Below are 16255 nucleotides of genomic sequence, written 5' to 3'. Positions count from 1 at the left end.
GCAGCAAATCACAACTCCAGGTGCACGGCCGCATATATTCACCATGCCACATGAATGTGGAATCGAGCCATCAAACTGGACAACCTCAGACCAGCATGCTGCACACAACCACAGATACCTCAACAGTGGTTCTACACCACAGGTCCCTTAGCTTACCAGCGCAATATTCTTCTAAGGCTGTCCCCGCCCTTGTGCAGACAGCCCATTTTATAATCAACAGAGCAACAGCAGAAGAGATGGGTTTCTTGGACCTTTCCTGACAGCACACCTGTCAGGTGAAAAAAATAATCCTTAATCCAGTTAGTTCCAGAATTTTCAGTTTTTTCATATAAAATAACAGCTTGATTTCAGCCTCCATGCAACTCAAATCCTAAATTCACAGACAACTATTCATTAAAGAGACTGATTGATTTAAGATAACTAAAAGGTTTTAAAATCTTGGCAATCAGAAGACTGGTGAATCCAGCATCAAAGCAGACAAACTCTCAACTTTTACTTTATTAAAGGGTTTTTCTTGGCAATCTTTCTTCATAAAGCTAAAAATACCATAAGAACAAGGGTTTTAATTAATACTACGTTCCTCTGCTACACACTTGTACTCTTAAGATACTTATAACACCCACCTTTGACAAATTCCACATATTTTTACAAAAATATTTTCTTTAAATAGAAGGGTACACTACAAATACTGATTTGAATTGGAAAGACTTCTCAACTGACTCCATTTACTAACTTAATCTTGTTCCCTCAGTAGAAAAAGAAGTTACACCTCTACATAGATGAACAGGCAGCAGTGAGGCTGCAGTAGCAACGGGGAGAGTAGACTGTGCCAGATGATCCATTTTTTTTTCAAGCTCTCTTTTAATTCAAGTATTCCACCTTATCCAAAGATTTATTTTATCTTCTCCCTAAATAAAATCAAACAGTTTCACCTTTCCACACATAAACCAGCTTTGGAGACACATACAGTTCAAATGTAACTCTTTCTACTATGAAATCAGTATCAGTGTTACTGTTTATACTTAACAGTTTTCAAATGACAGATTTTTCTTCTTAATGAGATGACACCTGACAGATACACATAGCCTGCAGCACTACCAGGAGAGCTGCTAAAGATTCGTACCTAAACCCACTTATGTTCAGCTCTACAGACCTCAGCAGCACCCACTTCCCTATATACATTCAGGGACTTCAGGGACAAAAAAGCTAGAAAAACATTTTATGCATAACTTAAGTGACCTTCTAAAAATAGCATTGCATAAAGAAATCATTGCACAGCTCTTTCCCAAAGGAGCAGTGACATAATTGCATAGCTATTGCAAACAACCAAACACTTACAGACCCGCTCCATATTCCAATGGAAGAGGGTGTTTATTTGTAAATCAACAGCAGTGGGCACTTCCAACAGCTCTGCAGACAAGACAACACCTCATTTCAACTTTACTGTTCATAAAGTATGCAGATATTACTACGAGTTTAAATTAACTTGTAGGCATTGTAACATGGCAAGACCACCAGGCACACTTAGAGAAAAAGTAAGGTTACAGATGAGAAGTCTAGAGTCCAGCAGCAGCTAATACCAGAAATTATGTCTGAAGTGTTAAATATACTGGACTGTAAACCCAGCATGAGCTTACAAAGCTGCATTCTGGAAAGAAAACCAAAAATTCACGTGCAAAATTCCAGCTGCTAACCTGTGTCAGCTCTAAATGCATGGAGCTACATCTACCTAAATGCATGTAACAACTGTTTTTTCAGACAATTTGATTATAGAAAGTTTTTTAAATGCATTATATACATAAATAGTGGTGGCCTCGACCAGCTGCCAGCCACCCATCCAGTCGCTCTATCACTCCCTTCAAGAAAATAAGATGGAAAAGCTTGTGGGATAAGATAAAGACAGAGAGATCCCTTATCAATTATTCTCATAGGCAAACCAGGCTCACCTTGGGGAAAATTCATTAGATTTATTGCCAATTAAAATAGACTTGGAGAGTACAAAACAAAGACTAATTAAAATCACCCCTTCCCTTTTCCCAAGCTCAACTTCACTCCTTCACTCCCAGCTCCTCTACCTTTTCTCTCCTGAGCAGCACAGCAGGACAGGGAATGAAGGCTGGAGTTGGACCATAACATCTCCTCCCTGACGCCCCTTTACTCCTCACACTTCTCCCCTGCTCCAGTGTGGGTCCTTCCCACAGAGCACAGTCCTTCACAAACTGCTCCAGCCTGGGTCCGCTCCACAAGCTGCAGTCCTCCAGGATAAACCTACTTCAGCATTGACTCTCTGCAGATGGCAGCTTCCTTCAGCTAACACCCTTCTGCTCTGGGATGGGGTCCTCCATGGGCTGCCGGGTGTATATCTGCTCCAGTGTGGTCTCCTCGAGGGGAATCTCTGCTCCGGGAGGTGAAGCACTTTCTGTCCCTCCTCCTTCTCCCACCTTGCTGTTCAAAAGGCTGTTTCTCACTTTTTCTTCCTCTACATTCCCCAGTGCCATCCAGTATTTTGCCCTTTCTTAAATACACTTTCTCCAAGGTGCCACTATCTCAGCTGAGCCCTGAGGTGGGTCCCTGGGAGCCGGCTGTGTCTGGCACTGGGCACCCACGGCCTCTCCTCATAGGGGCCACCCATGCAGCCCCTACAGCCAGTGCCTGGCCACCCACACCCAGCAAAAACATATACACCAAAGGGAAAAAAGAACATCTGAGAAGGACTTCACTGAGAAAAGACATGCCTACCGAACCACACCACATATGATGGATTTACACAGGTGTTCATGAGTGCCAAACCTGAATTCCAGCTTTAGAGAGCTGAGGACGGCAGACAGCTCACCATTTTGCAAGGCGAGACAGGTTCTTATTTTTGTTTATACACGCGCTCAGCAAACTGGGCCTACAGCCATCAAGACCGGACTCTGCAAAGCCACCCATCAGTCCCTAACAGCACAGGCCACGGAAGCTGAGAGCAAAAACAGAACTTGATTTCTTTTGACAACTTCAGCCAGATGCAACAAAGTCTTCAAAAACACTAGTATTACATCTATGTGTAACCAAAAGCCAAGTAATGAAGGCTTGACTCAGCTGTGTCATCTACATCCAGCACTGGTTTTGCCTCATGACATTTTACACGGGCTTACATTTCATGTCGGCACATCCACATAAAAACACTTGAAGGATAATCACTACTGGGTAAGAGCACTTAAGCAATGGATAATGAGTAGAACATAGTAAAACAGACGATGATAGTTTTGATAAAGTCTGATTATAAAATCTCTCCAAGTGCTGTAGGAGTTAGTTGTATAGTGCTGTGCTACAATTCCAAACACCCAGGAGCTGTGTTGAAGTGATCAGCAACATATAGGACACCTCTCAGAGACTTCAGAAGGCCTTCTACCACATCACCTGCAAATGCAGTCACCAGAATTATTTTAAATACTGTGTCTGTGGGAAAAAGCCTTCAAAGTTAATTTCCCCAAACTTCTACTTTTATTATTTGGATCTTTAAAAACAGTGTTTGTTTATGCCTATAAAAAACTTGCAGAAAGAGAAGAGCCATAATTCTCCTAGCACTAAAGGAAAAGAATATACCTATACATTTTTACATACAACACCTGTCAATGTATGCTCTGTAACATCAAAAACAAGTTCAAGCAGCTTCTTCTGAAGTTTTCTGGTCCATAAGTATCATTAACCCACTGAAGACCCAGTATCTCCAACACACATGCACTAAAATTGCATGGTTTCAGGGGAGTCCTTAAAACTTGAGACCTAGCTTTATATTTAGAGTAAAGAAATATCTATTCTTATGGGAATTTATTTTGCCCACAGGTTTATTTAAGCAGTTTAAATGTCTTTATTTGGATGCTAGCTAAACAGGTACAGACATTACACAGTTATCAACACAAAACTGCAGGAGGCATCTGTTAGCAGTACCATCAGAAATAAAAACAGGCCAAGCCACTCTACTTGTCCACACCCCCTAAAATATTGGGAATACTATGTATTTTTTCCGTGTTTATTTATGTGTGCACAACACCTTTAAGGATTAAAATCATGCACAATGGTATTGCTTTGTCTCCTAGGAGACAGGCAAATATGTTTAGAAGCAACGATAACTAAACATAGGGAAGAAATCAAGGACTAACTGCATGTGGGAAGAAAGTTTCTGTTCAAAAAATTAAGGCACACAGAAATGATAACCTTAGACAACCAAGACATCTAGCACGTAGATTAACAAACTCAAATCTAAACAGAAAGGATTAGCACACCAACCCCTGTTAATTCTCTCATGGAAGCACATTACCTCAACAATAATCACTGAGGACAGAGGAATTAATGACTAATGAAAAACACCACACCCAGCAGAAATTTCAACTGAAGTGATTTTATGTTTACAGTATAACCAAAGTTGCAACTGCAGCTCTTGCAGAGACACTCAAACTTATCTAGAAAAAAACAGTTTGTGAATCAACAGCTGTATGAAGCTCAACATATACTAGAAAAACCTGGCCAGGCACCAACCAAGAACTTCAGGTGTCTAAACTGGGCTGACCTGGGAGGCAACACCATCAGTGCCCAAGCCAGCCAGGCTCCCACCACCCTTCTGACAAGCCCTGAAGCATATCCAGCTCCTGTACAACTGGCAGTGTACCAGGTCATCACCTCTTGAGATAGGATTAAAGCTGGCCTAAAATCAGTTCTCCCGAAGCATGTTCAATGTGAACATTGTCTTCAACACCAGCCATTTCACCCCACAAATCTATTCCCATTGCATTGTGCTACTTGTTTATGTAGGCAAGGCCCTTTCTGATGCCTTATTTGTTTTCTGCGAACAAGATTTCTGTGAAAAATCTTTTTTCACACCATGCTTATCATCAGATAACTGTAGGATCCTTTTTCAAGAAGCTACACACAACTAGTTTTATTGTCAAAAAAACTTTTCTCCAACACAATCTATTAAATCTCCCATACGGAAATAAGGGAAAGGCATTAATGTAATTACAGGTAGATCACTAGCATTAAAGTATTTTCTTATAACAATAGCAGAGGTTTTTGTTTGTTTTAAAGAAATCTACAAGCATAAAAGATTTCAGTAACTTCAACTAGCTACAGGCAAGACACCAGCACATACTTACTTTGAAAAATGTTCCCAACTTGTCCTGGATCAGAGCCCAGGTCCTCAGAGACGTTTAGTTTGCTAATTCCAATTCTGTCTTTGTTTTCCAGTGACAGATCTATGACTTAATATATCTACATTTGTCATCTGCAGTTTCTGCAATTTACTTTTTTAATTTAATTACCATGCCAAAAAAACACTACTTATGAGTATCATATTGGGAAAGCAGACCTGGAATGAAAGTGCTTCAGCTCCAACAGCTATAAAACCTGTCTCTACCTGCCTGTAAGTCACCAGGGTGCACAGAGGTGTGAGGCTGTTCCTCTGTTGTGCACTAGGTACAATGCCACAGTCCTGCCACAGCTGCTCTCTCAGGCAGCATGCAGGTGGAGGTAATGCAGGGCTGTAAAAGTAGGGCTTCCACCTCCCAGCTGTTGGGAGTTGCTACCAATACACCAAAGTTCAGATGTGCTTTTCTTCTCCCTCAAACAAGCTTATACCTAAAGTGCCTGATGGTGTGGCTTTAGGTTTTTATGTATTTTTAACATATTACTTCCTTCATTTTGTGTCTAATGGCCCTGTTAACACAATACTAACAGTAACAGAAGCATAAAGGTTATTGAACACTATGGAGAAGGTTTTCCCCTAGTGCAGCTCATTATACCTTAACCAAATATCTCTCCTCTTCCTCCTTTCATACCCTTACCCTACCTAGAACTCTCCTACTTCAACTGTAGGACCACTCCTGTCTGAATCTAACCCTTAAAGTTTCAGTTGCTTCAGTTTTCAGCCACTAGTTAGTACTTCTGATGAGAACTTAAAACTAAACATGCTGGGTTTGGATGGAAGCAAACCAGGGGAGACCACAAAAACAAGTGCCAGGAGGGAAGGTAATACTCAGAATGGAGCGATAGCATTGTAAACCACTATTGACATTCTTTAACTCATGTCTTCTTCCTGAGAAGACCAGATGCCCTGCAACCAACAATCTTAACATGAATTCATTGTGAGTGTATATACAATCTCTCAGCAGAATTCAGTGCAACCCTGAGCCGACACTATAATTCCAATACACGGTCTGTGGTTCAGCAAATTTAAGAACTCAATGAAACTCAAGAAAGTCAATGACTGTCAGCGCTCTACAACAACCAATAAGTGATATGCCTAAGTTTACTTCTTTGCTGTTTCAGCTAATCAGTCTGTAACTTAGACCCACATTTTCTAAAAGCATGTACAGCCAATTCAATATGCAGCACTCTGCTTGCTGCAGAGCTGCTCCAAAGAAATCAATGGGATCTTTAACTTCGGAACATAGCCTCCAGTGGTGTAATATGTTAACACCACCAGTGTTTGAACAAATGGGCAGGGGAAGGAGCCACTGATAACAGGTTAAAACACATCCAGAAGGCTTACATTAGCCCATCTACTTATCAAAACTATAAAGGCCCAATTGAGCTTAAGGTTTTCCCTTTGGCTTCCTGTAAACAATCTATTTTGTTAGCTAGCTCAGAACAAAACATACCAGGCACATTTTCCCTTGCCCTCCCCTGTGATATACTATGCACAAAACCTGAAACACAGCATGAAAGATGTCTGAAAGATTGTTGTTATATGGCCTGAATAACAGTTTTACAATGAAACATCCACTGAGCCATAGCTACATCACTATTGCATTCTAGTAAAAGTTTCCTGAGGTAACAACAAAAATCAAATTAGTGGTTTAGTGCAGTAGTTCATCTGCTCCATTCACTCACAGCTCCCTTCCTCAGGATTGCAAGGCTATTAAAAACAATGAGATCATTAATAGTCCAGGTGCAATTAATTATACAGTCTCACTAGCATGGCAGCATGGCTTCACAAAGGAAGTTTGTCACTCAGTCTATAAGCACTGCCCTACAGAAATTATGTATAAAAAAATAGAAAGGACATATTGAGATATACACAGTGGTTACAATAAAACATTGCAAAAGGCATCTAATACACAAGTTTCTCTGCCAGGCAACAGAGAATTCGTCTTTCTTGGTTATCCAGGTTTCTATCCGACAATCAATTATTTTCATTCACACTTAAATATTTTGGAAGAGGTTTTCATAGCTTGCATTTTCATAGCTTGCATATGGCTTCTTTTTTTTTTTTTTTTTTTTGCTTCTCCTGAAAGTCCCTTCCAGAGCTGTTTGAACAGAAAAGGGAAAAAATAAAACAAAAAAAAAAAAAAAAAACATCACACAACAACCCTAAAAAAAAAAAGGCACAAACACCACAAAACTTCTCTTTTTCTACTTGAAGACTGTAGGTGATATCAGTTAAGATAGAAAAAAAGTATTGCATTAATCCCTAGTTCCCACTTGAAACATAGAGGCACTTGGTAAAGAAACCTGTGGCAAGGACTACCAGGCTATTTAAACAGCAGAACACTTGAGCTTTAAGCCTTGACATACTTGTTATTCACCTCTGAACAGTGCATATTCATCAGCTTAGTTACATTTGTACAGAAGGGTGAGGTATTCATACCACTGCTCCCTGGCTGGAGCAGGACAGTCTTTCAGCTGGGAAGTTTGATGAGACCACTCCTTTCAGTTAGGAAAAGATAGGCAAAACTTTACTTGGCTTAGTAAATCAAAACCTAAAACAGGTTCCTGGCTTGATTTCAAAGTGGCATTTGTTTACCACCACTCTCCATGTTTTTCAGCTTGCTTGTCCTCAAGTACCTGCATCTTTTTTTCTTCCCCTCCTTCACTGCACAAAGAGCTACCAGCATTTCATGATCTTAAGCACAAGTCACTCATCAGTCCTACATCTTAAAACCCAATGCCACTCAACCATTAGAACTTTGCTTCAAAAATAATTTTGAACTCCACAGCTGCAAGAGAAGAGCTGAAAAAAAAAAAAATCACAAATCTGAAGGCTGAAGCAACAAATGATAAAATATTTAGGGGTGTTGGACTGCAGAATATTTGAAGGCCACGTCACTGTTTTCAAAGGCTCTTAGCAATAGCATGCACAGTACTGCTTGGGATACTGTAACACTGAGAAACTCCCAAAATAAGCTAGAATGTTCTTCATCCTTTCCTCTTACACTTATCAAGCTATTAAGAAGACTAGAATTTCCCTCGAGAGAGAGCCTGAAAAGGTCATTTCCCAACCCAGCAGCAGAACAAGCAGACCCTGCCTCACTGAAGTTCTTAATCACAGGCATCTGCTTCACCACATTGGGGATAAGAGAAAACCTTCAGTCCAGCGTCAGAGCAATTCTGCCTAAGGAAGCTTTAATAGAAAACTTTAAGGACTTTGTTCACATTACCCATCTTCTCAGATTCATCATCCCCCTTTCGCCAAGTTCCCAAATTCTGCATTTCAGATTTTTGCCTCTAAAATAAGGGTAAACCTTCTTTTCATACCTTGTACAGAAGAACGTTGCTAGTTAATGTTTGCCAGCTCCAACCCAAATAGCAAGACCATAAACTAAGTAATAGGTGCTTCAACACGACAATCTTGAGACTACAGTTGTGCTTTGGATGTAGGTGGAAAGAGTGCGTAACATGCAACAAAACCAAGAAGAAAGCTACCCCATTACATGGACTGTCACGGTAAAATGCTGCCTGGCTCCTCACCTTGCTACCTTGAGGATCTTCTCATTTGCACTGCACTTGACAGTGCTCATATTTTATGCCTCAAGAATCAGGGCTCTTTTATCCCTTTGTGTAAACTCCACTTGCCACAAGCTGTTGCTGCTAGTAGAGCAGGCCCATCACACAGAGCTTCCTCATAGCACACAAGTAACACCAAAATGTTTACTGACATTGAGTTCAAAGCAGCTTACATTTAGCCAAAAGTATGTAAAAGGCAGCAGGCTATGCTTGACTTACACTGTCCTCCTTCTACAGAGCTGTCACTTTTCAAAAAAATGTGTTTCTCTACATTTGATTTCACAGTTGAACACATAGATACTAAGAGATGCTGTCTGTAAAATTTAAAGGGTGCAAAAGGCCCACTCCAACCGTTTTGCAAATGCATTCCAATTTGGGTTTGAAGACCATAATTATCAGGTCCTCACCCACCTTTTTCCTGGACAATGTATGAATCTGCTTCTTTAGCTCTCACTGATTCCAAGTGAGAAGGGAGATGTTACAGTCTTATTCATACCCACCAAACATCTTGCAAAGAAGCTCCAAAGAGCTGCAAACATTACTATTGTACAGATCATGTAAAATCTCAGGCAACAGCACACAGCTGTATTAAATAAAGTCCTCAACCATGCATCTCTTTTAATCTCAGTGCATTTCTGAAATAAGGGTGCATACCAGCATGCATGTTAAAGGCCTATCCTACATGCAGAAAGTTTCAAGCAGGAGACAAATATACATTTTTTTTCATACTAAAAGCAAATCAATAAAGTGTTTTACATGACTGTTGAGACAGCCCTACAAAGTGTAAAGTATTCAACTTTATAGGTAACTTAGCACAAACATAGCCAAAAAACAAAAAGCAATGCTGTTTCTCTGGCTCACGTGATACATGAACAGTTTCATGGCTGCTCTAGGCTAGATGAGTGTTTATTTAATCTCACTGCAATCATTTTAACCCTGAAAAGTATACATTTTATGACTGCATAACTATTCCTCAGTATGATCTAAGGATCACACTCTAGCAATTAAGCCATCTTTAGGTAGCTGTAACATTCAGGATGTGCTACAACAGGGAATGATCCACCACCATTAGGGACAAGAAAGTTTGAAACAATTAAAAGAAAAACTTATCAGTGGTCTCTCCCACATGGTCTAAGCATGTCCTATGCCTAGTACTTCAGCAGGACAAGGGGAAAGAAATAAAAAACCACTACTACTAGTTAGGTCACAGCAACATCTTGACAGAAATACCACTGTGTCCATCATACAAGTATGCACATATAGACACTGCCATTCACTTATAGAATCACAGAATGTCCTGAGTTGGAAGGGACCCACAGGGGTCATCGACCGAGTCCAACTCCTGTGCCTGCACAGGACAACCTCACAGTTCACATCATGTGTCTGGGGGTGTTGTCCAGTCTCTTCTTGAACACTGTCAGGCTTGGGGCTGTGACACCTCCCTGGGGAGCCTGTTCCAGTGCTCCACCACCCTCTGGGGGAAGAACCTTTTCCTAATACCCAACCTAAACCTCCCCTGGCACATCTTCCTGCCATTCCCTGGGGTTCTGTCATTGGTCACCAGAGAGAAGAGTTGGTGCCTGCCCCTCCTCCTCCCCTTGTGAGGAAACTGTGGCTGCCATGAGGTCCCCTCTCAGTCTCCTCTTCTCCAGGCTGAACAAACCCAGTGACTTTGGCCACTCCTCATACAGCTTCTCCTTGAAACCCTTCACCAACTTCATAGGCCTCTTCTGGACAATCTCCAGTAGCTTTATCTTTTTATCCTGTGGTGCCCAGACCTGCACACAGAGCTCCAGGTGAGGCCGCACCAGTGCAGAGCAGAGCGGGACAATCACCTCCCTGCCTGGCTGGCAATGCTGTGCTGGATGCACCCAGGACACAGTTGCCCTCCTGGCTGCCAGGACACACTGTTGGCTCATGTTCAACTTGCCATGGACCAGAACCCCCCAGTCCCTTTCCACAGAGCTTCACACATTCTTTTCTTGCTTTACCCAAAAGTATCTGATTTCCATCTCTCCTTTAAATCACACTACAGTTTTGTCGGGGTGAAGATCTGGCAGACAGTGTAATGCTAGAGGTACTGTAGCTTTCTAGTGGACATATGCTTAAGGACAACGTGTGAAGAAGCAGCTTTTAGAGCAATACTTTCTTTACCACCCTCTTCACTTTGCTATGAGTACCATCACGACAGAATCTTAGCTGCCTAGTAATCAATACCCACCATACAGTCCTCCTGAAGTCATAACAGATTGCAACATAAACAGCAAGGTGACAGGTTCAGATGAAGAATTAGCAGCAACAGAAAAAACTTTTGTAGTTGTCACTCTGTGCAGTGAAGTATCTTTTTTAATATGATACACATCAACTATAGAGTGGGAGAAAGTGTAGAATAATCAACTTCAAAGGTCAGTGGACATTTTTCACAAGAAATCCTTTTTTTTTTCATGTTGCTCATCAACTTTTCAACATAGACCAACTCTTATCAGCTTTGATAGCCACTGCAGTGTCAAATGTTTAGAGAGCAAAAACTGAAATTATTTGAGAACAAAGCACCGTATCTCCTCTCCCCAGCCCCACACTGGTTTTTTGTGGGTGGGTTTGAGAGCATTTTAAAGCATCTAAAATAACCAAGACAACTCGCTATCATAATTCAGAAGACACTGGCAAGTTCAGAAGTTTTTGGATTCATTTCAGACCAAGATAGCTATACTATATGAAGAAGTATTATTCTCCCTGGAAGACTAGTGATCCTCCCTGGCTTGCCACTCTGCTCTGGTAAACAATGCATACTACTAGTCACTGTGACAATGTTTGTAGAAAGATAAGCTCTTCCAGGTCAGCTGACAGAGATGGGAAAGACAGACAAGTCCAGGACATACAATTGAACCTTCAGATCCTTGAGATTACAGACACAGGGAAGGAATCCATGGCTTGCCTTCAGCCTCTTTTTAAGAAATAAGATTAACCCAAGAGAGCTCTCACCTGCACTGACTTAAGATTTGAAAACCACAATTAAAAAAAGTATATTCCATGCTGGACTGAAAGACTGTAAAACATTTTGAATGAGAGAAACTAATGCAGAAAATGAGATTGGGCACTATTTTCCTCAATAAAGTTCATAAAACATGTTTCCTGTTCAGAGTCACGTTTTTCCATCAAAAGAAAGACTCATGTAGAGAAGACAAAAACACAACAGAAAGGAAAATGGGAAAATTCTGTTCTTTTTTGCATTTATCCCTTTCCTTATAATCCTGGTCTGGTATTGACTACACAGACCATAGAAGTAGACAGATTACAACAGAAAACAAGCTGTTGCCCAGCCTCAACTCCTCTCTTCATAGTCTGGAAAGCATTCCTTCCAACAAGAAGAGTTCTAAAGAGAATACAGAATAATCCTTTAAAAAGTAAACAACCATGCTGCGTTAGGAAAGCAGTGAGCCATCCTCTATGTAGCATTTGCCTTGAGTGCCCTTCACCATGCGATCCCATCCTGCTTGCTTCTGACAGCAGTTAGCCACTTGCCTCACAATGGCATAGGCAAATAATCTGCTTGAATTCATCTGAGTTTCATGTGTTTTCCACCCACAGCACTCCAGTGCACTGATGTTCCAGAAGCAAAGTTCATCCCACATGAAGTTAAAGCCATGTTTAATTCTCATGTGTCTAAGATCTCAGAGTAAGATATCAAAAACACTTCAGTAACTGATGGCTATAATCTTGTAAACTATCATTTGGTTTTGCTTACATGAAATGAGAGACTGCTTCTCTTTGGTTATTTTGTGGTTTGTTTGTTTGTTTTTTTTTTTAAATGAAGTTTATGGAGCAGTAGGGTGAAGTAACAATAAGGGGGAGGGGGCAAAGAGGAGTGATATACCCTCTCTTCCCACCCTGAAGCTCCCCTCCCCAGTCAGTTCCAGGAATTAACTCTTTCAGATGTGAAATTCAGAAGACAAGTTATCAAGCTTTCAGTTCTACTATTTAATTTCTGGACATAAAAGAAGCAGTCCCACTTTAAGTGACAACATTAAGGTTCCTTCACTGAGCTGAGGAGACAAACCATTCATTTTGGTGGAACGGAAATGTTCATAGCACTCTTCAGAAAGATACATAGAACTCATAAGGGACTACATACTGTAAACAAGCAGTCTGGACTACATAAAAAATAACATAACTTGAGAGACCTTTGAAACAATCTTCCTGTTCTAGTCAGCTCTGGCAAAGCCTAAATCTATGTATGGCATATTGGTTTTTGATGTCACACTTCAAGACATGACCAGCTGGAAATAGTCTACAAGACAGCAATGAGAATGAACAGATGTCTGGAGACACATTCTATAAGGAAAGATTAAAGGCACTGGGGTTGTTTAGTCTAAAGAAGAGGTCTAGTAGGAGAGGAGATCAGAGTTGTCAAGTATGTCATATACAATGACACAGGAGAACAAATAATTCTACTGGAACACCACACGAAGTAGTAACACATGGGAAAATATGCGTTTTTCTAATTACTCATTTTTAGATTTAGTTTGAAAATATTTTTTATGTCATGGCTTTGAAGAATTTACTGACAGCTAAAATAGCAGCAAGAGAGGTATCAGGACAATCTGTTTCACTGCTGTCTCAAGGATACTGAACAGCCATGACAACAGATTCAGTTCTGCTATGTTGACAAGGACAAAGCAAGAGCAGAAATGAAACCTGGAAGAGCAGGATCAAGTGTTAGGGATCCATAAAACCAAAAGAACTCAGAAACAGAACATTGCAGAGAACCTCAAAATTTTCATTATTTGACAGTAATTAGCTGGGATGTCAGTATGAAAATGGTAAGCACTTCTCTCAATGTTACACTTTTGACAGTTAGCAGCATGTAAAGAAAGTCTGAAATCCTCTGTACATTCATCTCTGACCTCAGTCTTGCCTTTTTCCACTACCCTTAAAGGTTTCAGTGTGCAAGTAACATCATTGGTCTCTCAGTTTTAAATTAAGATGCATTCATTTATTCCTGCACTCTAATGCATTGTGGTGTCCTTGTACAAAAAATTATTATACAAGTGGCTTTGCAGGTAGGCAGGATTTCAGCTGCAAGCACTGACTACACCAAAATGGAAGGATGGGCAAAACCAAAACACAAAAAACACAGACAAAACAGACTGGTTTCATATAACAAAGCAATCTAACAGAGGGGAATAAGGGGGAGAGGAAAAGGCCACACATTCTAAGCAACCTTTCCGACTACTTTAAAATGAGCTATGCTGGTAAGTTCTAGCATTACTAACTGCAGATGAGGTATCAGATTGCCCATGTAGAATTTCCAAATTCCAATGAGTGCAATGTCAACTTCTTTTTGAGCTTACCTTTCCTACACTTTCAGCTCAAAAAGGACCTGTAATTCATCTCCAAAGCACACATCGAAATAACTAGCCTTAACCAGAAGTTAACTGGTCTGCCAGGGTCTGTGAGTTCAGCTAACTGAACAGACAGCCTTTGTGTATTTCTACACGGTATTTTGTAAGCTTACCAACTAAGCATCAAACCACCTAGACACCACATAGTGGTGGTAAGCACAGCCCTCAGCCCACACATGCAAGACCTGCCAAGAAGCAGGATATATTAATTACCTACCAGTGAGCACCATGCTAACAGCAGCTACAGAGCTGCTACTCAGTTCAGTGAATAAAGCAAGTTCACATCTCTATAAAAAAATAAATTACATTAATATATCTAATATATCCAAATTCATTCTACTACTATCATAAATGCACTTCACTATTAACACATTCCACCCTTTGTAGGCTTATGCAGTCGAAACAGTGCAGGAACCTTGTCCAGTTTGAGTATTTAGAGGAAAAAAAAAAAGGGCATGGAGAAAGTTATATTTAGATCTAATTCACCATGCTGTCCTACAGTTGCATCAGTTCAACAGAGGAGGTATCAGCAAATGAGGAGGAAAACAGGAGATACATAAGCAAGCCATTACTGTAGAGGAAAACACTCCTGGCAAACACAGCTTAACTAGTTGCAAATAACTTCAGCCAGCGCTTCACAGATATTCCTTTAATAAAGTCAGGGTTTCCAAAAAAAAAAAAAAAATAAATAAAACAACCTTTGCACATCTAGGCACATGAAAGCACACAATAAAGAAACACCACGTAAGAGCAAATTAAAAAGTTGACCACAACAGAAGTCAGCCACTCAAGTAAGGCATAAAAAAAAGATGTACAGAGGCAAGGTACAGCAGCGGCCAAACAATGCACTTGGCTTGGGGGTTAGAGCAAGAAATACCTTTAAGGAGTGCGAACCATACAAGAAGAAGGAAAAAAACAACCAGTTTCAGACACAAAAGAGTGACTTTACTGTAACAGAGCGGCGGGTTGGTTTTGTTTATAAGAGTGCCGTTAGAAGGTATTGCAGCTAGACCAGGAGGGGAAGGAAGGGAAGAACACGGGTATCCGCGTATCACGCTACAGATCTATCACGCACAGAGCTCCTCCATAATCCACAGCCTGTCATTAGCTCTCCCAAGAGGACTACTGTAGTTTAGGGGCTTGCCCATCACTTCCGCCTGACATTGAAGAGTTTGCTTTAGAGCAACGCTATCCAAAGGTCATACGTTAGAAAAAGCATGGTTTCTTAAAACAAAAAAAAAATACACCCTCCATACAAAAATCCCCGGTATCGGCAGCTAGTAGCAGCGAGAGCCGGGGGAGCCGAAACAAGAACGCCCCGTGTTTAGAAGGCGAGACGACGCGAAGCGGCTGCACCCAGGTGAGCATGAAGCTGCTCCCCGCCGGGGGGGCCACCCCCGCCTCCCGCTCCAGGCGGGCCGCCCCGGGCAGGAGCTCCCGGTTCAGACCGGTGCCTCCGGGCGGGAGAAGAAAGCGCCGCCGCCCCGGCCCCGCGCACCTCCTCATCCCGCTCCTCCAGCGAGGCGTCGTCCTTCGGCCGCCCGCCGGGGCTCGCCTGCTCCTCGCCCTGCCGCAGCCGCCCCGCCGCCTCCCCCGCGCCAGGGGCCGCCGCCACCCTGCCGCCGCCGGGCTCCCCCTCCTCGGAGAGAGTTTCCGAGCCGGAGGAGGAGCCGGAGCAAGAGGAGTCGACGTGGCCGGTGGCCCCCGGCCGCTCCGGAGCCGCCGAAACTTTCTCAGCCATGGCCGGGGGCTCAGAGCCGCGCCGCCCGCATGCCCGGCCGCCGGAAGCCGCGGTCCCCCCGCTCCGCACAGCCCAGCGTCGCGGCGGCAGCAGCGATCCTCACTCCGGGCCGGCCACCGCGCTCCCGGGCGGCGGGTGGTGCCGGCGGGCGGGGCGGGCCGGGCGGAGCCAATGGCGCGGGGGGCGGGCCCGGCGCGGCGGAGCGCGGCGGAACGGAGCGTGGCGGGAGGGAGGCAGGTAACGGGGCGGGGGAGGAGGGGAAGGGAAGGAAAGGGAAGGGAAGGGAGCGTCGCGGGGACTGGGCGGCTCCGGCAGCGGAGCGGTGTTCGGGCAGCAGCGGGCTGCGTCT

General features: G+C 42.5%; 1 protein-coding gene across 1 annotated transcript in view; it reads right to left on the bottom strand.

Moving 5' to 3' along the window:
• Window positions 1–15906, bottom strand: part of MAST4 (microtubule associated serine/threonine kinase family member 4) — a gene marked incomplete at its 5' end in the record, with an annotated part of 306989 nt that extends 291083 nt beyond the window's left edge. Inside the window, one exon of the mRNA XM_080362738.1 lies at window positions 15664–15906. Within this exon, the coding sequence (XP_080218864.1) occupies window positions 15664–15906 (243 nt within the window). The remainder of the gene's footprint in view (window positions 1–15663) is intronic.
• Window positions 15907–16255: the final 349 nt, after the last annotated feature.

This window comes from Nesoenas mayeri (genome assembly GCF_963082525.1).
Source record: "Nesoenas mayeri genome assembly, chromosome: Z".
In the NCBI taxonomy this organism is placed as follows: domain Eukaryota; kingdom Metazoa; phylum Chordata; class Aves; order Columbiformes; family Columbidae; genus Nesoenas; species Nesoenas mayeri.
The sequence above is the reverse complement of the archived record's forward strand: the minus strand, read 5'-3'. Positions and strand labels throughout refer to the sequence as shown.